This window comes from Penaeus chinensis, chromosome 27 (genome assembly GCF_019202785.1).
Source record: "Penaeus chinensis breed Huanghai No. 1 chromosome 27, ASM1920278v2, whole genome shotgun sequence".
NCBI classification, from domain to species: Eukaryota; Metazoa; Arthropoda; class Malacostraca; order Decapoda; family Penaeidae; genus Penaeus; species Penaeus chinensis.
In genome coordinates, this window is record NC_061845.1 from 5,148,548 (window position 1) to 5,176,047 (window position 27,500).

The 27,500-nt window shown below is 36.2% G+C and overlaps 3 protein-coding genes across 8 annotated transcripts in view; 1 reads left to right on the forward strand and 2 right to left on the reverse strand.

Moving 5' to 3' along the window:
- Positions 1-4,982, forward strand: part of LOC125039749 (V-set and immunoglobulin domain-containing protein 2-like) — a 53,166-nt gene extending 48,184 nt beyond the window's left edge. The window contains exons 6-8 of the mRNA XM_047633993.1: positions 1-16; positions 1,042-1,171; positions 4,322-4,982. The exon at positions 1-16 is cut by the window's left edge and continues 157 nt beyond it. Of these exons, the coding sequence (XP_047489949.1) occupies positions 1-16; positions 1,042-1,171; positions 4,322-4,455 (280 nt within the window). The 3' untranslated portion in view covers positions 4,456-4,982. The remainder of the gene's footprint in view (positions 17-1,041; positions 1,172-4,321) is intronic.
- Positions 4,983-7,379: 2,397 nt separating this feature from the next.
- LOC125039724 (lymphoid-specific helicase-like) lies at positions 7,380-18,518 on the reverse strand. Of its 5 annotated transcripts, none has more exons than XM_047633956.1 (19): positions 18,433-18,518; positions 16,739-16,810; positions 15,512-15,628; positions 15,165-15,303; positions 14,660-14,761; positions 14,274-14,320; positions 13,948-14,075; positions 12,816-12,947; positions 12,502-12,684; positions 12,188-12,313; positions 11,956-12,056; positions 11,420-11,648; positions 11,156-11,314; positions 10,652-10,812; positions 10,324-10,447; positions 9,794-9,951; positions 9,463-9,631; positions 8,987-9,269; positions 7,380-8,763 (listed from the first exon to the last, which is right to left on the reverse strand). In XM_047633956.1, the coding sequence occupies exons 2-19, from the start codon at positions 16,800-16,802 to the stop codon at positions 8,633-8,635; spliced, it is 2,553 nt and encodes an 850-aa protein (XP_047489912.1). In that variant the 5' UTR covers positions 16,803-16,810; positions 18,433-18,518; the 3' UTR covers positions 7,380-8,632. The 5 variants fall into 5 exon arrangements, with proteins under 5 accessions (XP_047489912.1, XP_047489909.1, XP_047489910.1 ...); XM_047633953.1 differs by having other exon boundaries at positions 13,948-14,078; XM_047633954.1 differs by lacking the exon at positions 18,433-18,518 and adding an exon at positions 18,170-18,284 and having other exon boundaries at positions 13,948-14,078.
- Positions 18,519-21,690: 3,172 nt separating this feature from the next.
- LOC125039499 (integrator complex subunit 11-like) overlaps positions 21,691-27,500 on the reverse strand; it is a 13,309-nt gene continuing 7,499 nt past the window's right edge. For both annotated transcript variants that reach the window (XM_047633517.1, XM_047633516.1), the window contains exons 3-14: positions 27,081-27,276; positions 26,848-26,964; positions 26,574-26,672; positions 26,213-26,334; positions 25,031-25,202; positions 24,667-24,885; positions 24,233-24,346; positions 23,912-24,043; positions 23,555-23,779; positions 23,241-23,383; positions 22,826-22,949; positions 21,691-22,098 (exon numbers count right to left, since the gene is read on the reverse strand). In XM_047633517.1, coding sequence (XP_047489473.1) covers positions 22,039-22,098; positions 22,826-22,949; positions 23,241-23,383; positions 23,555-23,779; positions 23,912-24,043; positions 24,233-24,346; positions 24,667-24,885; positions 25,031-25,202; positions 26,213-26,334; positions 26,574-26,672; positions 26,848-26,964; positions 27,081-27,276 — 1,723 coding nt within the window. In that variant the 3' untranslated portion in view covers positions 21,691-22,038. The remainder of the gene's footprint in view (positions 22,099-22,825; positions 22,950-23,240; positions 23,384-23,554; positions 23,780-23,911; positions 24,044-24,232; positions 24,347-24,666; positions 24,886-25,030; positions 25,203-26,212; positions 26,335-26,573; positions 26,673-26,847; positions 26,965-27,080; positions 27,277-27,500) is intronic.

Here is a 27,500-nt window from a genome sequence, read left to right on the forward strand (position 1 = left end):
AGGGATCGCTATTATGGTGAGGAATTGGGGGCGGGGCTGAAGGGAAGGGATTGGAGGGAATGAAGGAGAAGGGATGGGAGGGAACGTAGGGAGGGAAGAGATGGGAGGGAATGAAGGAAGGGGGCAGAGGGAGGGAAGGAGGGAGGGAGAGAAAGGGATGGAGGAAAGGGAAGAGAAGGAAGGAACGAGTGAGAGAGAGGGGGGGGGAGGAGAGGGAGGGAGGGAAGGAAAGGAGGGAGGGAAGGAAGGGAGAGAGGGAAGGGAGGGAGGGAGGGAGGGAGGAAGGGAGGAAGGAAGAGGGAGAGGAAAGGGAGGAAGGAAGAGGGAGAGGAAAGGGAGGGAGGGAGGGAAAGGGGGAAAATAGGGAGGGATAACAATGATGATTATAATAATAACTATAATGATGATGATAATAACAATAACAATAATAATAATGATAATAATGATAATGAAAATAATAGTAGTAGTAGTAATAATAATAATAATAGTAATAACAATAATGATAATAATGACAATAGTGATAATACTAACAATAAGGATAATAATGTCGATAACATTATTGTTGTTATTAGTACAGTTAATACCATAACCATTATCATTATTGTTGTTACAGCAGCTATAACAGAAACAGAAGCATTAGTATAGGCATTTTCAATATCAGAATTAGTATTAGAGCTGCCATTATTATCATTATCACTGATTTTTTCCCCCATATATACTATAACAGGTAACATGTATATAAGTAGATACCAAGCCAACACATACACACACATATCTAAACAACCCAGTAGATAACAAGTAGACGAATAGATAATAGACGTATAGTAGACAAGTAGACAAATAGATAATAGACGTATAGTAGACAAGTAGACAAATATATAATAGACATATAGTAGACAAGTAGACAAATAGATAATAGACATAAAGCAGACAAGTAGACAAATAGATAATAGACATATAGCAGACAAGTAGACAAATAGATAATAGACATATAGTAGACAAGTAGACAAATAGATAACATTTTCCTCTCTCTACGACCAGCTGGAGAAGACGCGGGAGAGGACAACATCCCGCCTCATGATGTCTTCGGTGCAGGTGTCCGATTCTGGAAATTACACCTGCGTGCCAATTCGAGCGCCACCGGCATCTGTGTCCGTGCACGTGACCACAGGTGAGAGATGGGGGTTGGGGATGGATGAGAGGGAGAGGGAGGGGGAGGGGGAGAGAGAGGATAGGTGGAAGAGAGGGAGGGGGGAGAGGATAGGAGGAAGAGAGAGAGGGGGATGGGGTGAGGGAGAGAGGGTGGGGGAGAGTAAGGGGAGAAGAGTAGAGGAGATGGGGGGAAGAGATAGATAGATAGATAGATAGATAGAGAGAGAGAGAGAGAGAGAGAGAGAGAGAGAGAGAGAGAGAGAGAGAGAGAGAGAGAGAGAGAGAGAGAGAGAGCAAAAATGAGAGAGAGGGGGGGGCAGAGAGAGAGAAAGAGAGAGAGGGAGGGAGGAGAAAGAGAGAGAGAGAGGGAGGGGGAGAGAGAGAGAGAGAGAGAGAGAGAGAGAGAGAGAGAGAGAGAGAGAGAGAGAGAGAGAGAGAGAGAGAGAGGGAGAGAGAAAGAGAGTTTTTACGTACTTTCATGTTACTTAAAGTACCTAGAAAGTGAACACATTTCCCCAGACGAAAACTTGCTATTGAAGTTAGGAACGGTCAGTCTACACTAGCTAACCACGCACATACGCGAACCTACGCTAACACGCACACACACGTACACACAGATACAGACACACACAGACACACACACACACACACACACACACACACACACACACACACATACACACACACACACACACACACACACACACACACACACACACACACACGCACACACACACACACACACTCAGTGTTCTTCTTTTCTTTTCTTTTTCTTTTTCTTAAAACTCACATGTAATAACACAAAAAATGAAAATACTTAGAGCAACATTGTCCCTCTAGTCGACGTTCCAACTCACGTACGGCACGAAATGTTTTTGTGACGTAAAAGGTAACAATTAGGGTTTTCCTTTCAGAGAACATCCTAGAACAGCAAATTGCCTTTATACAAACCCTTTTAAGTTTTCGGAATTCCCCTTCTACCGTAGATTCTTTGGAATTCAGATAGACGAAGAAGGAAAAAAAAAATGGTAGAATCTATAAACAGTGGAAATATTTTTACAAAAATACTCATACACCGTTATTCGGGCTCTCCCCATACTCAATATTTGGTATTTTTAAATAATACATTCATTCGTAATCACTGAGACTCGGAAAACATGACAAAAAGATAAATGAACAAAAGGAATGTTTGTTATAAAATTATAAATTTACATCAATGTAGCCTACTACGTAAACAAACAGTAAAAATGTAGCGGCACTAGAAAAAATAACTGCACATTTTGTTTAATCAGTATACAAACTGTGTGTGTGTGTGTATACATATGTATGTATGTATGTATTTATATGTACATGTGTATATATATATATATATATATATATATATATTTCTATGTATGCATGTATGTATATATACACATATGTGTGTATATATATATATATATATATATATATATATATATATATGTATGTATATATATGTAAATATGCATATCTATATATATACATATGTATATATATAAATATTTATACGTGTATATATATATATATATATATACATATATATGTGTGTATATATATATATATATATATATATATATATATATATATATATATATATATATATATATATATATATACGTATAAAGTAAGAATAATTATATGAACTTTTCTCTTATTATCATGATATTATTGTGAGATGTTTTCATTTGAATAGGTATTATTTTGGCTGTAAGTTGTAAAGGCACATTTAGTGTTAGACATTTAGGGAAATTATGCGAAAATATGACACATTTTCATGTTCTATTCATTATTCGTGAATACTTACACATATCGCTAATATCAAATACTTATTACTCAGTATCATAGATAAAGTAAAATTACAATGTCTTACTGTCATTACTGTTTAGCAACAGGCCAATGAGTTTTTTTTCTTCTTCTTCTTATTTCGCATTTTCATATATAAAAATAGGTAAATTAATAAATAGATAAAAATGTAGGGAAATAAGAAATCCCAGCCACACTTTGCGTCTTAAACTATACGGAAGGAAGGGATAAATAAAAAAGAGACAGACTTTGCATTCAATTCCTAAGGAAACTAAGAAACATAAAAAGGCAAGTTTCTGTCACTCAGCATTCGAGATAGCGTTTGGTCGGAGGCCTCGAACCGGGATGAACATTATTCAAATAGACATAGACTTGTTTACCGGTTCCAAGTTCTTTTGTATAAGTAAGAAGTTAGGAAGTGAACAAAAAATGTCTTTACAATAGTTCCCACTTGCTGTTACTTCCCTTATTACCCCCCAACCCTCAAAGAATCAAAAGCCTATATATTTCCGTCCTTTGCCGCTTCCAGAAGTGTGACATCATTGTTTACCTCCTACGTCATAAATCTTTGAATTGTGGTTATTGTTCTAGTTGAACTGTGTCCTTCCTTCCAAGATACTTTAGATCCCATATTTACCTTGCTTTTTTCACTAGAGATTCTATACCATAGCAGTGTACACCATTTTGTTATAGAGTAATTCTCATTTTATGAACTTAATCGGCATTATAAAGATTTAGATTCCCATTTACAATCTGTTGTTAAATTCTGGCACGATTTTTTTTTTTTTTTTTTTTTTTTTTTGCATTGTTACTGAATATATTTAGATTAAAATTATAAACCGTATTTGGTGCCGCGACTGATCCTTGTGGCACTCCACTTATTACATGGGTTGTTTACCTCTAATTAATGTATTCACCTCTTTTAATTCCATATTTGTGTTCCATTTTTTATTATAATATTTTGAGTCTGTTATTATCAAATGCCTTTTTGAAATTCAAAAAGGCATGTATGTGTGTGTGTACAATTTACCCAGTCTACTCGTTATTGCATTGTATGATCAAGCCTCGTATAAATAGATATTTGATGCGCGTCACGCGCACCAAATATCTGTTTTCTCTGTATCCAATATCATGTATTTCTATTTTTTAACAATTGGCACATTATGCTTAATGATCTATAATTCAGAGGACTTTTTTGCTAATCTTGAAGAAGGGTGCGATATACGGAACTTCCAGGTTTCATGTAGTCTTCTTTTAATCATTGTATTATGAAAAAAGACACCTGTTAGTTGTTTTTAACCCCGTTATATTTACCGTGCTTACTAACATCTCATTCTGAACGCAGGGGAGATGCGGGCGGCCATTCAGCAAAGTGAGTACAGTAACGCCCAGACTGTGAGTCATGACGCCTCGCGCTTCCTCACTCTCACCTTCGTGGGAGTTTATACTTGGCATCGATATGTGATCCCGCTTTCCTAACTTTGACGCTAATATTATTGGTGTTATGTTGAAATAAGTATGGTGTCAACATCTGTACTTGCGTACTGAACTGGGAACACATTATGGCAATTATGGCAATGATGACGCCCTATGGCTCGGAGACGATACTCCTTGTACAGTATGTCTTTCTTTACCTTTGAAAAGCCCAATACACCAATTTGGTTTATTGAAGGTGAGACTGTATAATGTATAATGTAACATTTGTCGTACTGATAAAAAAGTAAACTTTATGTCTACTTATAATAATGATGTAAATGGTATATTTACAAAACAATAATACCTGCTGAATTCATTGATAATATTACTACACATTTGGCGCATTAGGGAACATACCTCAAGAACACTTACTTAACACACACATCATACACGCACTTGCTACATTCACACTACAATAATGACTCAACATGTAATGAGTCTATAACAGAATATAATGCTTATGGTTGAAAAAAAGATATTCAACCCACATTTCAAGAAGTGATGTAACAGGGAAATTTTCCTGATGCATAATAATTGTTCCACTTTGATGTCTCTTAGTTTTCTTAATGGATTCTAATGTACAAATTGGAAAATATATCTTTAATGTTGATTTGTATGTTTCCTATCCTCTGATTTATCTTCTGGATTCCTATTTGCCACTGGGTATCATTCTTGAATAAGTTATTGGGATAATTCTTGAATAAACTATTGGGTATCGTTCTTGATTTAGATATGGTAATGGTTACAAATCAAATTAAATCTGCTAGACATCAAAAGTCATATAGCACTATCGAAAGGTGTAGTAGGTTCATTGATAATTAAATGTGCTTCATGTCAAAAGGTAAGGGTAAGGTAGGGATTAACAAAGTGATTAGATCAAAGTTGTCAAAGGGAGAAGTGTAGGATTCTGCAAGGATATCCATAGGGTAAGGTAGGGATTAGCAAAAGGTGAAAGGGGGTTTAAGGTCAGTTAGATCACAGTTTCAGAAATGTCAGGAGTGAGAGAATCCAGGGAAGGAGGCTGTCATGTGTATCCAGGGAGAAGCAGAAGGGATAATGGGGAGGGAAATGGAGGTGATGCAGATGAAGCTGGGGGGGATGGGATGTGTTGAGAGTGGGAGGAAGGGGTGTAGGGGAATATGAATAGGAGGATGGATGTCAGCATTTACTTTGAGTGTAGAAGGAAAGGGACCAGAGAGATTGTAGGATAGATGAGGTGTAGGTATGTTATTTTGGGTCATGATTAAATAGTTTTGAATGTCTTCAAGAGTTTCTGAAGTGAATTTGGTTGGGAACGTCTGAGAAACAAAAGTTCTCTTGTGAGGAGGAGAAAAGGTCATAGGCATCTGAGGGGTAGAGGAATAGGTAGGTGGATGAGAGGGTGTGGTAGGAGATGGGGTGGAATGTTTAGATTGTCTGCTACGGGTAGAGCAAGGAGGGAGAGGGGTAGGTGCTGGGGCATTGGTAGAGACTGGGGTATCTGGTTTTAGAATTGCAAAATAATTTGATTGGGAGAGTAAGGGGGTAGAAGTAGAGGGGGAGGCTAATATCGTCAGAGAGGGAGGGATTCTCCCCCAATTTAACCTGATGGGGAGGTCATCTTCACAGAAAGTAATCTTGGTAATACTGGTGGAGGACTTACAATGGCCCCTAGGGGGAATGGTGTAGCAAATTGTACAGATACTGCATCATAGACCATATGGCAGGCAAGTAAATCTCCACAATCTGAATAATTCTTGTAATAGACAGGCCAGTTTGTTGGGGAGAGAATTCTGCTACAAGTATTGAGGGAGGGATGGGGCTGGCCAGGAATGTGTTTGCCAGTGAAGTCAGTCAGAGTTGATAATGCTTTAGGTTGGTATTCAGAGTTAACTTTGACAAGGTCAAGGTGGAAGGAAACTTTGCTTATTTGTTTTTGGAGGCATTGTTGGAAGAGTAAAGTGTTGTCAGAGTAAGGGGCTGTAAAAGAGATCACAAAAGATTTATTCCACTTTGCTGTGCTACAGAGAGTACTCAAAAGATATATAGAGGTGTGGGTACTAAGAGGACAGGGCCTTGTGGAAGAGGGAGTGGCATTAAGTGAAGTAGTACTGCAGAGAGTAATAAGGGAGAAGGGGGTAGTAGATGAAGAAAGTTGTGGGGGTGGAGGAGATGAAGTAGGGGATGTTAGCAGGGGATAAATGTTTCCTGGAGGTTGATAATGACCTTGATGGATGACTTGGACTGGACTGAGGTGATTGTAGGATTTGAGGATAGGGTAGTAGTAGTGTTCAGAGTTGTGGGCAAAGGAGAGCCTGGGGGTCAGGGAATTGGGGAATTAAATTCAATGAGCTAGTTGATAAAGGATCAAGACTCATTGCCCCTACTAAAGATACAAAATGAGGGGTATGGGTTAGACTATACAGGAGAAACCAAGACCAAATTGAGCACAAAGTCAGCCTTTCATCCTTTCAACACAGCTCTCACACCTTAGGAAGGGGATAGTACAAGTACATGGGGTTGGGAAAGAGAAGGTAAAGGAGAGGGGAAGAATTGAGGACCATGTAAAATATGACAAGTCAAGGGCTGAGGCCTAAGGTAAGAGTGGTCCTAGCACTCTAATTCCCTCCTTCATGACAACTAAGTGGATGGGATTGGAGGGGGGTTAGGTATAACAGTATACATATATTGCTAAAGAAAATGTTTGTGTGTAATGTTAGCTGATGCTAAAACTATAAACTACATAAATGCTATTTATGATTTCTTAGACTGGAGTCAAGCTATTCTTATCATAGTTGAATATATATTGTGGCACAGAGAGCTTCTTCATTCTTCATATTATTAGCACTTTAACTTGTATTTAATTTGCTTAAACAAACATTTGTTCTTCCAAAAATATCATGACAGGTGTCTATATAAAGAAGCTGTAGGTTTGTAAGAGAAAATTATTTACATATTCAATTTTATTAAATTTCACGAGAAGTACAAAAACAAAAGCAGTAGAAAAATATAAATATATACGAAACACTGGAGCACAGTAGTTGTTCTGTTTTTTTTCACAAAAAATGCAATATACGACATAAAAAGCCATAAATACAAGGAATACTGACAGAAAAATAAAACAGATCTTTGGCAAACAGTGGCTCCAAACTAATAAAATGAAATCTTTTCCAATTCTTTTGCTTTGTGCTCTTTTCCTACAAGACGAACTTATTTTTTAAGCTAAGGTTCCTTTATATACTGAGAAGCTGTAAATACCCTCAAGTTACTTTTAACCATAAACAGGAATTTTTAAAAATCATGGCTTAAAATCCTTAACTAAAATAATATATCTACATTAATGCAAATACCAATATCTTGCAGGAACATCTTTTATCTTAAATGAAGATATTCTCTCTGATCTGCAGTTACCTCAAGAATGCCCATGGAGACCTATTAATAAAACTTATTAAAGTATCTTACTAAGAGAGCAATGAACCGTATTCATGTTGACAAATGTAGAAAAGGTATGAATGAGAATGAATATCTTCACAATACAAGAGATGTATTTAATACATCTCTTGTATTGTAAAGATATTCAATCTCATTCATACCTTTTCTATACAAGAGAGCAATCTAGACATTTCTGAAGAGAGTGAAAGTCTAGATGCCCCCACACATGATCCAGCATCCTGTGCAGTAGCCTGAGCAACAAAAGTTAGTTTTTAAAGAAATGAGCATGTGTGGGCTGTTCAGACTACCAGGGTTTATTCCATCAAGCAAACATATGGTTCAAGTAGGTTTGAATGGGCACCCTATACATGCTTAAGCTGAATTATCAGATTACCTGCTTTGGAAATTTGACAGGAAGCCTGAGAATGTATAAGAGCAACAGAGTAATAGTACAGCTTATAAATAAAGGAATCTTTGCTGTTGTAAAGAATCATTGAATTTACTATGGTTTCATAGGTAACCAAATATGCCTCTAAAATGGCACAAATTTTCCACTGGGTTGATAATGAACAATAAAAAGTTTTCTATGAAAAATCAACAATTTTTAAAATATTTACAACCTAGTTACAGAACTTGAAGATTATTATAAGGACAGATTTGTATTTACATTATCTAACAAACATGAACCTATACAATGACTTCAGTAGGATATCACTGTCAACATAAAGAACTAGACCACTTTTCTTAACTTCAAGTACTCTTTCACTGGTTATTCATCCTCTCCAACTTGAAGAACTTTGTAGACACCAGTTAGGTCTTTTTCAGGTACCTCTTTTCCTTCCCTCTTCTGAATCAGGTCACTTCTGTCTAGTAATTGATTCAGCTCTTCCTTTGTAAACACTGAAATGAGAAATGTATATATAAGTTAACGTGTTGAAAAAGGACAGAAGAGTGAAAAAGGGAAAAAAATGTATGGTGCTTTTCACTTTAGTCCCAGAAGTACATGTAAGCCTTAGACATATCACTATATGTAAAACCATTGAAGAACATCTAACATTAAATAAAAAAAAAAAATATCTATAAAAAAATTTTTAGAACTTTTCCAACCATCCTATTTCCTTACCATTGCCCGTGTTTGTGCGATGGATCCTTTCATGATCTCTCTGGTTAAGAAGAGTAACAAGGTCATTGGGATCCATGACTTTATCCAAGAACCTGTCTTTCTGTTTTGAAGCTTGGAATTTTCCTGACTGGATGATGAGCTTCTCTAACTTGCGCTTGGTGGCAGCACGCTCTACAATCCTCTCGTCAATGGTAGATGCAGTGATGAGTCGAAGGATCAGCACTGGTTTTGTCTGTCCAATCCTATGGCATCGATCCTGTGCCTGCAGGTCAGCTTGTGGGTTCTGCATGAAGTAATTATAATAAAAAATTATAAAATAATTACTAAGAACAGTTTCATCAGAAATAACTAGTCATTTATATAATCCCATTGAAAAAAAAAAAAAAAAAAAAGAATCTACAAGACAATACAAAAATTGTGAGCATCTATCAAAAAAGATTGAAATACAATAACACAAAAAGTAAATAGCTACTCACCCAATCCGAGTCATATATGATGACTGTATCTGCAGAGGCTAAATTAATACCTAAACCACCAGCCCTTGTGCTTAATAAGAATATAAAGCTGTTTGAGTCTTTGCTGTTGTATTCTTTGATGTCATTTTGCCGAGAATCTAATGATTTGCTTCCATCAAGGCGCTTATACCTGAAAGGAAAAAAGAAAATAATACATGCCTGTACCATTCAATCATGCTAATTTGCAGGATCCTATTTGGCTTCATTGCATTTTTATTAATGTTGGGAAGCAAAAAAGATCATCAGATATCTTTTGCTCATTTTACACTAATGAAAAGTAAATTAAACTCACTTGTACTTGGGCCTAAGGGAGAGGTAATCTTCAAGGATATCAAGCATCATGGTCATTTGGGAGAAAATGAGCACTCTGTGTTTACGCTTGTACAATTCTCCCAGCAGTTGGTCAAGTACTTGTAGTTTCCCACAGGACTCCAGCAGCCCTTCATCAATCTGTTTAGCAGGTGAAAGTCAAAAGTTTTAAACTGAACCCAGTACTACAATGATTATGTAAATTACCTAGTGTTTTCATCAGAAACTCACAAATACTCATAAAAAAATGACATGATGATGGTGATAATGTGCATGAAAAATACAACACTTTATTAGGTCTCGATTTTCTCATTAACTGTGATCATACGCTTAATTCCTGTGTATAATGATTAATAATAACAATACTCAATATAATCATAGTAATCCTGACTTGAATAGTGGCTTCCACCAACAGCACAAACTGCCAAAATAAGAAAAGAAAATTCCTTTCCTATTGCAGCAGTGTCATTCACTTCTGCAAATACATACAAGTTTTTGTATCTCATTACTTACCATGTACTCTCCATCTCGTGTTAGAGGGTAGTTGACAAGGTATGGATGGTTCACTATTTTACGACACTGCATCATTCTGTTTGTTAGCTTGATATTGACTGCTGATGTCTTCTTAGCTTTAGCGCTGTTTAAGAAAACATCAGTATTATGAAATAGACAATAAAACAGTTTTCCTTTTAAATTCTTGAGGACATTTTGAGAACTATAACTTTTTACATAAATTCTTCCCAACAAGATACAAATGCATAAACTCCAAGCTCAAATAGCAATAAATCTACGGGATAAGATTGTATCAAACTCTTAAGGAAACATTGCTAAAGAAACCTACTCTTCATTTGCAATTTCTTGCATCCTCATCACAGCATCTAGAAACCTGTCTAGGGATTTAGGAGATTCACTTTCATCGAGCAGTGCAGAGTAGTCTATGTCCTTTTTGGATTTGCGTTTTGGTCTTCCCTTGTTATCATATTCGACTTTCTCATCCACCTTCTGGAAACGTAAAAAAATTTTAAAATTATCATTTTCCAAATCACAATTCAAACAATAATTTTATACAAATATAAATTATTATTTCACATTCTCCAAAACCTCTCAAACTTTGAGGATAAAACAAAAACTTGAATAAAAACTGAGACAGGCAATATGTACATAGGTGTTCTGTAAGATAAGAAGCTAACAATGACAGTGTCCTGGTGAAGAAAAGAATCTAATTCTGAATTAATAATAATTTACCACTATGAAGAAGAAGAGAAAGTTGGCTAAGTAAGAAAGGAAAAGTCCTAGTGTAAGACACAATCAAAAACATCACATCAACAGAGGAAGAATGACTTACCTTTATATTATCAAAGAAACTATAGTCAAAAGTCAGGGTAGCCTCATAAAGCTTCAGCTGCAGGGGGGTCATGGGAGTGTACACAAGTAATTCTTTTTTAGGTGGAATCTCAAGATTGACATCTTTCTTCATGCGTCGCAGGAAGAAGGGACTGAGAATCTGTGGAGGAATATCACAACCTTATGAAGATCATCCCTGACACGCTAAGGCCTTTAGATATATCTCGTTTCTTTTGCCTGGTACATAATCTGATCTTTCACATACCTTTTGGAGTGTTCCTATGACTTGCTTCTCTCTCTCCTGCTGGATGATCTTCTCATCGCTGCCATCCTCCATCATCTCTGTTACATCAAACCAGGACTCAAAGACATCCAGAGAGTCAAAGATCTCAGGCATGAGGAAATTCAAGAGAGACCAGAGCTCTGCAAGGTTATTTTGCAAAGGTGTACCAGTCAGGAGGAGACGGTTTGCTGATGGGAATGTGTTCAGTGACCTGGAGAAGCATAAAAAAAATTAATAAACTTTTTTTTCAATTATATATATACATTTGTTACTATTAGCTTCATATGTAAACAATCATCTAAAACCATAAAAAGTAATATTAACAACCATAATAATCATTGATCTCAGATTCTTATTTTTTTTATTATTGATAAGCAAAACACCAAAGTCACACACCTTCAGGGAAGAAAAACATTTCAAGATGTTCTCTAGCCTTAATATCAATAATACTTACTAATGCCTTAATAAATTACTAATTCATGTAGTTATCTGAAAATCCACTGAAAAATAATACTCACTTAGTAAGTCTGCAATTGTGGTTTTTTATCCTGTGCCCTTCATCTACACATATGTAGCGCCAGTAATACCTCGAAAGGAATCGCGTATCACGGATCACTACCTGAAAATTAATCACTTTAATTAAAGCACATATCTTATAAAATCATTTAACATGCTTTATATATACACTCTCAGCAGATGAACTACAAATTAGACAAAATAAACTGAACAGTTCACATTTGTTTTCCTCACCTCATAGGATGTAATAACAACAGGAAAGACCTGAACTGAGGTTCCCTCCACTGTTAACAACTTCTGGAACATTCTCCTTTTCTCTGTCCTGACAGCATCAGAGCCATGATACAACACAGTTGGTACCTGTTAATTAGAACTTTGTATTTTCAGCAATCACATATAATGAGATGATAATGAATAGAAATGCAGATTTAGTAGACCATTGTATGAAGACAAAGGCTGCAACCTGATAAGAAAAGCAGTTAAATTCTAGACTTGCAGACTTAAGAGGTATCCCATACTAAAAACAAATTCAAAACAGAAAAGCTCACCTTTGGCGCAAATCTTTCAAATTCCGACATCCAATTTGGTAGTGTAGATAGAGGTGCAACCACAAGGAAAGGACCCTGCACACCTCTGTCTATAAGGTGGCACAGAAGAGCAATGGACTGGATGGTTTTGCCAAGACCCATCTCATCTCCCAAGATTCCATTGACACCATTTTCATAAAGTACCTGACAAGCATAACAACAACAATTATACAAACATTACATAATTAATATCAAAATTAATAAATAACATATTTTCCATTCTATATTCCTATCATCAACATTAGATCAGAAGAACTTGACAGAACAAAACTTACCCTGAGCCAGGAAAATCCTTCTAGCTGATATGACCTCATAGTTCCATTCTCAAAGAGCCGCGGTTGGTCGACCTGCTCGACCACTTCATCCTCCTCGGAATAAACACCAGCTTCGACTTTTGCTTCCACTGTCTGTTTATAGAAAAATTATTTTAGAACTTAAACAAAAAAAAAAGTAGGCCAGCAAAAATGAAAATGACAAGAGAGATGATGACAAGCCAAACATAATAATATTAATAATAATAATAATAATAATAATAATAATAATAATAATAATAATAATAATGATAACAAAAACAACAACAACAACAACAACAATAATAATAATAACAACAACAATAACAACAATAACAATAATAATAACAATAATAACAATAATAATAATAATAATAATAACAACAATAACAATAACAATAACAATAACAATAACAATAACAATAACAATAACAATAATAATAATAATAATAATAATAATAATAATAATAATAATAATAATAATAATAATAATAATAATAATAATAATAATAATAACAATAATAATAATAATAATAATAATAATAATAATAATAATAATAATAATAATAATAACAATATCAATACCAATATCAATATCAATATCAATATCAATATCAATATCAATAACAATAACAATAGTAATAGTAATTAATAATAATAACAATAATAATAATAATAATAATAATAATAATAATAATAATAATAATAATAATAATAATAATAATAATAATAATAATAATAATAATAATAATAACAACAATAATAATAACAACAATAATAACAACAATAATAACAACAATAACAACAATAATAACAATAACAACAACAACAATAATTAAAATAATGTTAACAATAATTATAATAACAATAATAACAAAAACAATAATAATAATAAATAATAATAATAACAACAACAACAACAATAACAATAATCAAGAATAATATCAGTAACAGTAATAATAATATCAATAATAATATCAGCAATAAAATTAATAATATCAATAACAATAAAATAAAAAAATGATACAAATAGTGAAACCTCTTTCTTTCTTTATTAATTTATTTATTTCTTCCTTACTTTTTTCTTTATCTAAATAAGAAGAGCAAAGCAACCTACCTCTTTATCTATGACATCTTCAATGTTGTACTTCCCATCCTTGACTCTTTTAGCAGCTGGCGCACTTGAATTGTTCTTGCGTTTGCGGCCTCTACTTGAACCACTTTTCTCTGAATCCTGGGAGCTCTCTGCTGAAATGATCGCAAAGTCATCAAAAAAGAACTCTCATTCAAAGGATCAAACCCATTCATCATAGATAATAATAAATTGAAAGCTGTTATGCAAGCATGAGGTACCTACTCTTTTCCATAAAACGAAGATTTAGACTTTAATGGCATGATGCTACAAGATGAAAGGTTATATAACAGGAAAATATCCCTCCTTACCTTCGGTGCTAACATTCTCTTTTTCTGTACTAGTTTCAGCCTTGGGTCTGAAAAGAAAAGACAAGGAATTCTTTAATATATCTCTGATGGCCCTTTGACTGGTGAAGTCAGACCTGGTGAAATGGTAATGTATGAGAATTTGTAAATCTTATGTACCTGTGTTGAGGACAAAGGAGATTAAAATTGGCAAAAGCATTCTCATAACAGTTGAAAATAGAAAAAATGACATAACATATTACATTTTCAATAAATAAACAGCATGACAGGATGACCACAAAATAGACACATTATCATAATAACCATACTTTAATCATAATTATGATAATGACAACCATGAAATTTCAATGTGAATACATACATGTTAAATCAGAAAAATTAACACTTACTTTCTGCCCTTCTTTGGTTTGGTATCTTGGTTTTCAATTTGCTGGAGGAGGAACTGGCTATAAAATTGAGACTTACTGAGCAAATGCATCAGTCTCTTGTACCTGGAAGACATTAGAACACTGTTACAAATCATATTCAGTACAATCACTTGAACAAAAATCATCATTTTATAGAATTTTCAGCCACAAATATCCCTTTCAATATTAAAAAGTGTGACAAGGGAGTCTTCCCTACCTTAAAGAAAGCTTAAACTTACCAGATATTATATATATATATATATATATATATATAGATAGATAGATAGATAGATAGATTTTTTTTTAAATAATTAAGCCAGACTATTAAAATTAAAACAATTAAATTTAAGTAGAAAGTCAAATATATGCCTATGCAAGACTATTAACAAAAACTCATAAATACTCAAATTAAAAAATAGCAGACTAGAAATTGAACAGATAATGAATATATTAAATGCAAAATCTTAAATTCTTCTACAACCAGTACCTCTTTTCCTTTAATTCCTCCTCTTCCTTTGCCCTGTCTTGTACTTCCTTGCGCCAGGCCTTTTCCTGCTCATCATTGGCCAATTCTAACTTCTCTTCTTCAGCAATAATATCTGTGGTCAGCACATTCTCCACAACACCTGCAGATTTATTTGAAACATTCATTAGACACACAAATTGAAAAAAATAACTTTTTCTTTCTTTAAAACCTTTCCACATACTTAGTTTCTATCTATTCTAACCTTCCATGACTGACTTCTGCAATCTTTTCCCAATAATCCTACATACATCCAAACCGACACAAAATAGCTTCCTTGATTGACATTTCTCATCGGTCCAATTTCTTACTTTTGGATTCCGAGTCAGGAGAAGCCATGCGAGACTGCCCATGAGCCTTTCCGTCAGGCATCTCAGGTGAACCTTCTGGCCTGGCTGGAGAAAGGCTCAAGGTACTGCTTGAACTCTCTGCCCAAAGAAAAAAAAAAAAAAAATCAAAATACACGGATTTGTGGGTTTGTGTGAAATCAATTATTGAAATTACTCTGCATTGATGACTGCATTTGAAAGACCTATGCAAATATTGATATCATATGTGAAACCTGCTGATGGCAATTATTAAGAAGATCAAAAGTTTATGTTAATAGCAAGGAAAATTCACAATGACAATACATTACTTTGACATTTGTTTCTCTTTCTCTATTGTTTATTTCTATTCCATATGCATTCATACATCATAACCACCATCAAGATCATACGTGTGTGTGTGTGTGTGTGTGTGTGTGTGTGTGTGTGTGTGTGTGTGTGTGTGTGTGTGTGTGTGTGTGTGTGTGTGTGTGTGTGTGTGTGTGGGGGGGGGGGTTTGTGTGTGGGTTTGTGTGTGGGTTTGTGTGTGGGTTTGTGTGTGGGTTTGTGTGTGGGTTTGTGTGTGAGTTTGTGTGTGAGTTTGTGGGTGGGTGGGTGGGTTTGTGGGTGGGTGGGTTTGTGGGTTTGTGGGTGGGTAGGTGGGTTTGTGGGTGGGTTTGTGGGTGGGTGGGTTTGTAGGTGTTTGGGTTTGTGGGTGGGTGGGTGTTTGGGTTTGTGGGTGGGTGGGTGTTTTGGTTTGTGGATGGGTGGGTGTTTGGGTTTGTGGGTGGGTGGGTGTTTTGGTTTGTGGATGGGTGGGTGTTTGGGTTTGTGGGTGGGTGGGTGTTTGGGTTTGTGGGTGGGTGTTTGCGTTTGTGGGTGGGTGTTTGCGTTTGTGGGTGGGTGGGTGTATTTGTGGGTGGGTGGGTGTATTTGTGGGTGGGTGGGTGTATTTGTGGGTGGGTGGGTGTATTTGTGGGAGGGTGGGTGTATTTGTGGGTGGGTGGGATGGTGGGTGGGATGGTGGGTGGGTGGGTGGGATTGTGGCTGGGTGGGTTTGCAGGTGGGTTTGTGGGTGGGTGGGTGTTTAGGTGGGTGGGTGGGTTTGTTTGTGGGTGATTGGGTGGGTGGGTTTGTGGGTGGGTTTGTGGGTGGGTGGGTGAGTGGATGGGTGTGGGTGTGGGTGTGTCTATGTCTATGTGTGTGTGTATATATATATATGAAAATATCTACCTGAACTGGCTTTGCTATCATTGGAGACTTCCTCATCAATATCAGCTCGATTTGTAGGGGGCATTTCGGAATCTGAAAAGGGGGAAAAAATGACAATGACAGCAGCTCCAATCTTCAACATCTATGGTTACTAATTTTTTTTTTAATATCAATTATCTACTTGATAAGCTATACTGTATGCTCTTATCCATAACTGGCCTCTGTGCTTTTGGTGCAGTAGCAATTAATCCCCACCACACATTTTGACAAGATAGAGGTGACAGACCTCCTAAATTCTTATCATCAAATGAGGAACTATTGGTTAGGCTTAGAAAATGGGCACTCTGTAACAGATCACAGCAACTTTCACTTACATATGGATAGCATACAACTGTATAAGACGAAATAGACCCATTCAAAACCTTAGCTGTACAAAGTCTCATTTTAAAAACTGCTGAGAGTATCTCGAACATATTTACCTGTTAATGTATAGGCTTACATCCACTGATACTTACCACAGAAATAACAAAATAAACTAGCAGCCCTTAACCTATGCCTATACATCCACCTCTAATGTCACTTGAAGGGGAACTTCAAATTAGTTTGGCTAAGCAGACACTACTCACGAGAATGTCAGCTTAACAGATATGGTCCAGTAAGGATAAGACCATAAAGAAAATTGTTATATCTGAATTTAGGGCAGCATCTACCAGAGATCAAACCCCGAAACCACCTTGGCCATGACACGAGCTTGCTTGGCCATGACACGAGCTTGAACGAATTCCTCACCTGACAGCAAATCACCCAAGATAATTTACATGCTCTACTTTGCCATAATGGGAGTTTGTTTACAGAGTGACCGTACCCCTCTAAGTCCCTACTACTCCAGCCAAAACCCATGAGGGCACTCCTGTGAATCCACAAACATTGCTGTATGACCAAAAAACCTTCCTAACTTGGAGGCTTTGTCCTCGGCCCCAGCCAATCACTGTATTTCCCTAGCCAGCACCCCTGCTTATTTAATTTTTAATGATATTCTTGGTCTGCAGATTCTTCCAAATATCAGTGTAGTTTTTATTTTCTTGCCAATGTCTTTAGAATTTGCCGTATCTTATTGCAGTCATCATGCACCAAATCCTACAGAAATCACACACTGTGGAAAAACTGATTAAGTAACAAATTAGGCAATGTAGTGAAACAGAGCCTTCTCAATCACTAAGATAGCAACAGTTAACAGCTGTTGAAATGCAGACAATTAAAAGGCCAATCGGTCACTAATCCATAAGACACTGACTCCTCATAAACAAACATCTTGTAATAATAACCGCATCTCAGCCATGAATGTGAAGAGAAACTTTCGCCTCCACACTGATTCTGAGCAAAATGAACTAAATAATGTTTTCCTTTCAAATAAGCTATTTTTTTCAAAGTTTTACGCTATCGCAGCATTACTTCAGTGCACGGTGATAAACTTTCACCACATCTTGTTATTTTCCCAAATACAGTTCACACAAGGGAACTCAAAACATGTAAACAATGACTTCCACGCAGGTCTTCACAAGCACGAACGTCTAAGTGACGAAATAAACACTAAACCAAACACCAATACTCATCCAGCGCATCTACACACACATACATGTTCCTTTCGTCCCGTAAACACATACATTTTAACCTCATAAATGCCGCTGACTGTTCAAACCTGTTAAAAAAATTACCTTTAGACTTTCGGGAGCAGACTGTGAAGTGTCTTGACTCTCTTCGACCTTTCCCGCCTCTGTTGTGTAAGTTTTCTCCCCGTGACCTCTTGCGCCCAACTGTCGTACGCCGGGTGGAGAAAGTGTCGTACGAAGGCTAATGTCGTGCTGTTGATATTTATTTTTTTTTTTATTATAGGCTTTTACCTTTTATTTTTAATGGAGTGTTTTTGTATAGTGTTTATTCAGTCACTTTTTCGTTTAGTGTTTATTCAGTCACTTTTTGTTTAGTGTTTATTCAGTCACTTTTTTGTTTAGTGTTTATTCAGTCACTTTTTTGTTTAGTGTTTATTCAGTCATTTTTTTGTTTAGTGTTTATTCAGTCACTTTTATTTGTTTAGTGTTTATTCAGTCACTTTTTTTATTAGTGTTTATTCAGTCACTTTTTTGTTTAGTGTTTATTCAGTCACTTTTTTTATTAGTGTTTACTCAGTCACTTTTTTGTTTAGTGTTTATTCAGTCACTTTTTTGTTTAGTGTTTATTCAATCAACTTGTATTTTGATTTATATTTTCGGCGATTTTTATTTTTTCTCATTTAAGGAATCTTTTTTTTTTAATGAAGTCTTTTTGTTTAGTGTTTACTCATTCATGTTTTGTTTTTGTTTTTGTTTCCTGTGTATTGATTTGTATTTCGGTGTATATTCCCGGTGATTTTTTTTCTTATTTAAGGGATTGATGAAATATATTTTCTTAGTTTTGTTCTATTTAAGCACTCAGAAGTCTGAACTCGCTTAGGAATTTATTGTGTTCATGTAATTTCAAGCAGAAGACGTTACAGAAACATTTTCTCATGGTCAGCATTCATCATCCATTGACTGCATTCAAGAGGATGCAGCTCACATATAACTTCTTGCTTTCTTTTATATATATATATATATATGTATATATACAAACATATGTTAGCATTAGAAACTAGTGTCTACTTTTTGGAGATTAGATTTTTTACGTTTTAATATCAACAAGAATTATCAGCTTGATATATTCTGCTATCGCATATTATTGTGGGTCTTACTTTCATATCTGAAAAAAAATCATCGAAATGTGTTCAACATCGAAATGTGTTTCTGTTATATTTCTCACAATTGGGCCATACTATTGAAAGAAATCATATTGCAACGTGTATTCACAGCGGAATGCAACTTCCGCCTTGCGTTGGTTGTCTTGGATGCAATATCAGCTTCTGTGTATTTTAGCTACTCAGCTATTTGAGAATACATCAAGTCATCTAACGAAACAAAGGGCATGGAACTACAAGAATAATCGACCTAGTGAGAAACTGAAAACGAAAAAAAACAAGACATGAAAAAAGGAACATTATCGTACGAGGCGAGGTTGCCCAAACATGCTGAGCCTTGTTCCCGCCAAAACATCGATACAAGCGTTACGTCATAAGCATGCGGTTACATCACGGAACTTTCTTTCTCTAATCCATATAAATTCACTTCTGTGGGCATTTCATAAGCATTATTTTTCTGCACTGGCAATGTGTGGAGTGATACCTTACGCAAGAAATAGTTATTTTTCTTTTGTTTGTTTTTTTATATATATATATATTTTTTTTTTTTTGAGGGTCTTATATCAGATGTAACAGAGAAAAATGATAGGTTTATTATACATATTGCAAGCTGCATTCGTACAATACTGCATGCGTCTTCGTTTTATTGTAAAAGTTGTATATTTTTTTAGGCTAATCCACTGGTGTATCGAGTTCTCACGACCGCCTGACCGTGAAACTCATTTTAACCGCCATCTCTGTTTTACCTATGACCTCGACGCTTTTAGTAAGATTGCCTTTATTTAGGTCATGCAGCAGAGTGCCCAATAATACATCATGGATCATATAGAAAATCTCTGTCAATACAGTGGGCCGAGATATACAATCCATGGACTTCTCGAAATTGAGCCATTGCGACGTATAAATCCACAATATAATCATCACTAATTTTACTCAAATTCCGTACATAATACAAACAGAAGTATGATCAGCAGTTCACAAGCACGAATACCTTAAAGGCAAGTTTCAGATACAGGACGGTAAACCATTCCGCGCAACCGGAAAAATGGTGCTTGTATGGAGACCTTGCCCACACACAGGCCTGGGTATCGGCGGTGTAGCTCGGTTTCTATCAATGAGTGTGTAGTTTGGGGGGCAGCTGAGTACTGGGGGCATTAGGCAATGGATCTAAAGGGTATTCTAATGCCGCATAAAGATTTTAGAACATTTTCTAAGATCAAATCAATGGCGGGTATTATAATATTATACAGCGACTGATACACTTATAGTACAAAACAAAACGAATTGAACATAAGTATAGAATATTATAATAGAAAATGAGAATTACAGCAGGGGGGGGGGGGGGGAGAACCCAGATTCTCATGGAGGCGGGGGGTGGGGGGAGAGAACCCAGATTCTCATGGAGGCGGGGGGGGGGGGGGGGGTAACCTAAAGATATGCTATTGCTTAGAATCATACTGGAATAAGCATGGAGTTAATAAAGGTAATAAGATGCTTTAGGTGTGACTTCCTCCATTCATATCCAAAGTCTGACCAATTTTTAAGGATTTTTTTAGATACAAGTATCTATAAAGTATATAATTTTTCATAATCATATTAATCAAAAGTATCTTGCATAGCAGAGATAATGTTTATAATGTTATCTTCATTGAGACTCCTATCCCAGAATTAGTATAAATACTGGGGGGGATGTCTTCTTCCATTGAATACATCTTGGGTGTTGGGTGTTCAGGGGAAATTCTTCATATGACCCTTTATTATCAAACTGCCTATAAGATTACCCAGACATTATTTCATATATGGTCAAAACAATTTACATAAATGTCTCTTGGTCCCCCCCTCCCCTCCCCTCCCCTCCCCTCCCTCCCTCTCTCCCTCCCTCCCTCCCTCTCTCCCTCCCTTCCTCTCTCCCTCCCTCCCTCTCTCCCTCCCTCCCTCTCTCCCTCCCTCCCTCTATCTCTCACCCTCTCCCTCTCTCTCTCCCTCTCCCTTTCTCTCCCCCTCTCCCTCTCTCTCCCCCTCTCCCTCTCCCTCTCCCTCTCCCTCTCCCTCTTCCTCTTCTCTTCCTCTTTTCTCTTTCTTTTTTCTCTTTTCTCTTTCTCTTCCTCTTTCCCTCTCCCTCCCCTCCCTCCCTCCACGGGAAAAATAACAAAAACATAATTAATTCTTTTATCACTAGGAGGGATAAAGGAAACACCACAAAGAAAATTTCTGAATACTGTTTATCTTTTTGAACAGTTTTTCCTTGGTATAAAAATGGCCAATATAGCTTAGGTTATATAAAACAGCCTTGTACTTTCTTTTCTTTCTGCCAGTTCCTAAAATTATTTTATCGAGAACAATTCTGAGATCTCAGATCTTGAAGAAAAAATGGAAAAAAAAAAATCATATCTATACTCTAAACAATAAAGGAGCAGACAAAATTATAGCAATAAAAATTGCAATATTATCCCATGACTTTACATGAACGGAAACAATCACATGTACACAAGTTTTAACCTAATGTAAAAAAAATAACCTTACTCAATCCTATTATCCTTGTCCACTGTTTTCAGGACTTCTTGTAGTTGCTTTTTATAATGTCCAAGAGCTTGCTGCCAAGTCCTTCATCCTGAAAACAATAATAAAAGGTCTGTCATATTTACAACAACAGAACAATTATATTCATGTGTTCATGTATTTATATATGGGGTGGGTGGGTGGGTGGGTGGGTGGGTGGGTGGGTGGGTGGGTGGGTGGGTGGGTGGGTGGGTGGGTGGGTGGGTGGGTGGGTGAGTGAGTGAGTGAGTGAGTGAGTGAGTGAGTGAGTGAGTGAGTGAGTGAGTGAGTGAGTGAGTGAGTGAGTGAGTGAGTGAATGAGTGAATGCATGAGTGAGTGAGAATGAGAGTGAGAGTGAGAGTGAGAGTGAGAGTGAGAGTGTGTGCGTGTGCGTGTGCGTGTGCGTGTGCGTGTGCGTGTGCGTGTGCGTGTGCGTGTGCGTGTGCGTGTGCGTGTGCGTGTGCGTGTGCGTGTGCGTGAATGAATGAATGTGTTTTCACCAATGTGAATATGTATATAGATCAACCTGTTTATACAAATCTGAGTGCGTAAAAAGGTATAAATACTGAATTAATGGCAAACTGAACAGAGATGAAAATAACTAGAGAAAGTTAAAACAACAGAACAAGTACAAAAAAAAAAAGATGATAAAAGAAACACTGGAAAAATAACTAGAAATCAGTACATAAAGGAAACTAAATACAATATTCAACGAGCTAGGAAAAAAGTCATCAACTAAAAAAAAATTAAAAACTAAAAAAAAAAAAAAGGGAAGGAAAACACAAACTCCTTTACTAACTTGATGAGTCCATGAGAGCAAGATAGTCTTCCCAGGTTCATCATCTTGGATATTAATGAACACAGAATCAGCAACAGAAAGCTGGAACTCATTGACTGCTTGCACTTGAGAACTACCTAATTTCCTGGAAGAGAGAATATGCTTACCATTATTTTCCATCTATTAAAAAGAACCTTTATTATATGTCACTTCCAGGAGATTCAGGTAAGTCTGTCTCTGCTGCTCATTCAATCATTCCTTATTTAGGATAACAAAGACTGCTTAAATAATCTATGCATGAAACTATAACAAACCAAATATCATTTCAATATAAGTTATTTCCACTGACAAAAACAACACATAACACAGAACTATTGTTGTTAAATTATAGGACAATGACAGACACATTTAAAGCATCAAATATGACATGACTTACTGAGACAACAGAGTGTGTAATGCTGAGGTGAGAGCAGGAACAGGGCCAGGTTCATCCACTTCAATTCTCTCCGTGAACCTGAGATTGTGTGCAGTTACACCGAGATCTCCCCAGGCTTCATTTACCCCAACGATTCTCAAATTCTGTGAAAAGCAAATAAGGAAAGACTTGCTGAAAACAGTTGTACTTACTTACATATTTTCTATAAAGAAACTAGTAACTAAAAAATCACAAATTCCTTCTAACTTCCTTCTGCTATCAAGCAATTAGTTCTCTCTCTACTAAATTAGAGATACAATCACAGTCTTACTCACATTATTCTTCATAATGAGGACCCCATGCAGGACTTTCTGCTTCTTTGTTCGACTTTCTTCCGTGTTGCTGGCTCTAGAGGAAGAGGAGGAGGAGGGGGAGGCAGAGGTAGGGAGGGCCATTGTGTGTTTCAGTAGAGGGAGTGACACTTCCACATCTAGATCAATGGACACAGGGATGATTGATGTCTCACCATTGCCTGGCTTGTAGCAATTGATGTTGAACTCCTTCAGGGTTAAAATGAGAAAAAAATGACGGTAAAATGAAAATGCAACCCTTTAAACCAAAGTCACCCATCACAGTCTCTTTACACATTCTCTATTTTCTCTTTCATTTCATTAACCTTCACCTTTTCTTACCTGCATGATCTTTTGTTTCAGGAACTCCATCTTTGCATTTTCTCCATGCACCAACATTACATTTTTAGGTTCACAGTGGCGAATCAGCTGCATTATACCCTTGGCATCAGCATGGGCACTAAAGGACATGTACTGCAAACCAAAATTGTGAATGGATGTTATTAAAAAGATGACATTTGCAATAAATTATCTTCACTGTAAAAGTTACTTCAGGAAGAAACTTTCTGAAGTGTGAATGCAAGGTTTAAAACTAATACAGATATACTATATATTCATTGTTTCTCTACATTTCCCAAAAGATCTCCATACTATGACACTAACCTCAACAGTAAGGTTCACCTCAACACTTGTTCTATTCTCAAAATCAATCTTCTTAGCACCATTCAGAATCTTGTGGCCTACTGTTCCTTGAACACAGTAACCAGGCATAATAACCTGTAAGGGAAAGTACACAGTTTATTAGAGTACTTAACAAAAATACAGAGGTATTTTACATCTATTATCTTGGTAACTGTTCTCTATCAAACATTAAAGTATTTACAATATTCCATTGTATTTTTCATATTGAAAAAATCCCTACAATATATATAGAAACAAGAGTAATCAAAACTGCTTTACCCTTAGTTTTGGAAAAATGGAAGGAAAGGATATAAGTTAATTTCAAAGAAAGAAAGTTGAAAAGTAACATCTTTTCCTTCTTTCCTTCCTAAATCAACAATGAAAAAAAGGACTCCTCAAAACATGAGAGAACTTACCATATTATTAGCATTTGATGCCCATTTCTTGAAGATAGCGAGTGACAAGCCTGCATGCAACATACCAGGGGTGGCAAACACAACCATAGGACCTGGGTTATCCATGTAAGACTTGTCAAAGGGCTTGATGTGCTTAAAATCGAACATGTTCCGATGGACAAATGTGCGCCTGATCTTTTGATTTGTCCATGTAATAAACATTCTGTAGTATTTATTGGCCTGAAATATATCAGTTTTGGTTATTTTTCATCTGTTTATGATCCTTTCAAATAACAGAATAAATAATGGAGTGTGTGCACAGAAAATTAAGTATATAAGCCATCATAAATGGTCAACAAGAAATCTTCTTAACATTAATACTCACAGTCTCAGCCAAACCCATGGTGAAGTAGATAGGAACTTTCAAGTTCATGCGGTCCCAGTAGGTGTCAAGTAAGATGCACAACTCTTGCACACGACCAAGGGCAAACACTGGGATCAAGACTTTGCCCCCTCTGTCTACTGCATCGTGAACTTTTTTTAGGAAGTCACGTTCTCTGTATTGTGGATCATATTTAGTTATAGGTTACACTTTTTTATGTATAAGTACTGAAAAGACAATACCCTATAAGTATAACAAAGATGAAATTATAAATCTGAAATCCCACTCAGTATTTAAAATCTTAAGAGGATATACTATACTCAGGTACACTTAGTTGAAAACACCAGGAAGATTGTACCAATCTACCTACAAAAAAATGGCATTTGCAAGTCAAATAATGTAGATTTTTTATTCCATTTTTTTGTGAAAATTGAATTAAAAATACATAAGTGATTATGTAGTGTACTGATCATATGTGGTGTACTCTTTACTATGTCTGCATCAGCCTGTCAGAGCTACTGAAAGATTGATTTAGTTTCTGTTTCTGTTTTTTTTGTTTTTTTCATTTTTAATCCCATCTGAGGGTCAAATTGATTTTTGTTAGACACAGGAGGTCAGACAAAAAATAACCAATTTTAGCTATAAAATGATAACCATAGCTTTTAAACTGAGGAAACTTTTCTATGTCCATTTTATGCCGTCATAAATTTTCTTGCCAACTTTACCTTAAACTGTTAACCTGGGTGGAGGCATTGGCTTGATAAGGCCCATATTTGACATGGAACTAGCTCTAGCCTTTGTGACATAACACACTGCATGTAGAAGGTGACAAAAAACTCAAATTATACAAGTTAGTGACAGCATATTCACAGATTAAGAGAAGTGCAATGAGGCCCCTTATTATGATCTCATGTGAGGACAGAATGGTTCTCACAATGTCAAGAAAGTGTATTCAGATCTGGATTAAAGTTTCCTCAGTTTATGTAGTATCAGTTTCAATTTACGGTTGGACAACTGAAACTTGCTGATAAGAACTTGTATCAGAGACTTAGTGATGGGCATTTTCCAACCAAATAACCCCCCCCCCCCATACTCCATACACCCATGAACAATTCTGAATAACTAAAAAAGAGCACAGTCCATAGCATTGGTTTTCCAGTCCAGCTTTTATAGTCTCAGTCTCACCTGCAACGTTTTGAGTCACGGATTGTTGTGGCATATGTTGACTCTGAGATAAGGAGGTCTGGCCTGCATTTGTCTATCCATGCTGCTCCCAGGTGCCGATCAGGAGTCATATTGTAGTCTCCCTAAATTCATTGAAGGAAAATTTCAACTTTGAGAGTGTGATATATTAGAAAGCACTTCTTATACACTAAATAAGCAATATGTACTGATACAAAAAACAAGCAGAACTTTCAAATAAATCCTTTTCTAAAAATACAAAAATAATCAGTAATAAACAAAATGCAGATAGTGTAGTGAAAGAACATAGAGTAATCATAACAGACCATTTGCTCCCTTATGAAAACCTATAATGAAAACTTACTGTGTATACGAGACTCTGCGAACCCACTCTGATGTGGAACATAGCTGCACCCAGTACATGTCCAGCATAATAGGCCTTGATTTCTAAGTCACTGTCCACCTGTTTCATGGGTTAAATTCATGTATAAAGCAGTTAACTTATGGATAAATGGATATAACACAATCTTGGCATACAGGTTTGATGTTAATATAAATCATTTCATAATAATTCAATACATAATAACATTTTAATGTATCTCATTGTACATATATATATTTCCAGAACATCAACTTACCTGCAATGTTTCATGCAGTGTGACAGTAACAACCTTCTTCATGCAGTCTTTGATCATCACAGATGTGAAAAAGTTTGTCTCTCCTTTCCTCTCCACAGCAACTTTCCTCATGTCCTCCTAAGTCACAGAAAAGTTACACTCATTATGCTTCTCAAAACTTAACTGAGATCAGTATTATGATCACCAACAATTCAAAAGTAAGTCTAGAGAGAATTTACATATACAAAACCTACCAAGAGCACAGGGCAAAGAGCTTTGGTGGGCTGTGTCATATAGATGGGCCCATTGTACCCCACCATCTCTGTCATGTAGGGTAGAGCTCCACAGTGATCGAGATGGAAGTGGCTGATAATAATACAGTCCAAGTAATCAGTCAGTGGGCCATCAGTGATATAGGAAAAATCTGGGAAGCGACGATCATCATTGTATCTGAAAATTTACCAAAATTAAGTTTTTCCAAATTTAAAACAGTTCAGATCATGTGAAATGCTGGAATTGGCTAAATATCTACTATCTTTGCAAAGTTCCCTGCTGAAATAACCAACATGCAGGCTAATTTTGAAATATCAGTGAGTGGTTTGTCAATGCCATCTGTTCAAAGTTATGCTATCCAGAGGCAGAGTAGTTCTCACTCTTCCTTCTGAATTTGCTCA

Bases quoted from the DNA above. Each gene is read 5' to 3' on its own strand.
- LOC125039724 (XM_047633953.1), bottom strand. From the start codon at position 16,802: ATGCCCCCTACAAATCGAGCTGATATTGATGAGGAAGTCTCCAATGAT. The intron at 15,629-16,738 runs GTAGATATTTTC...TTCTTTGGGCAG, and splicing joins TGATAGCAAAGCCAGTTCAG to AGAGTTCAAGCAGTACCTTG. The intron at 14,079-14,273 runs GTAAGGAGGGAT...CGATCATTTCAG, and splicing joins AGAGAATGTTAGCACCGAAG to CAGAGAGCTCCCAGGATTCA.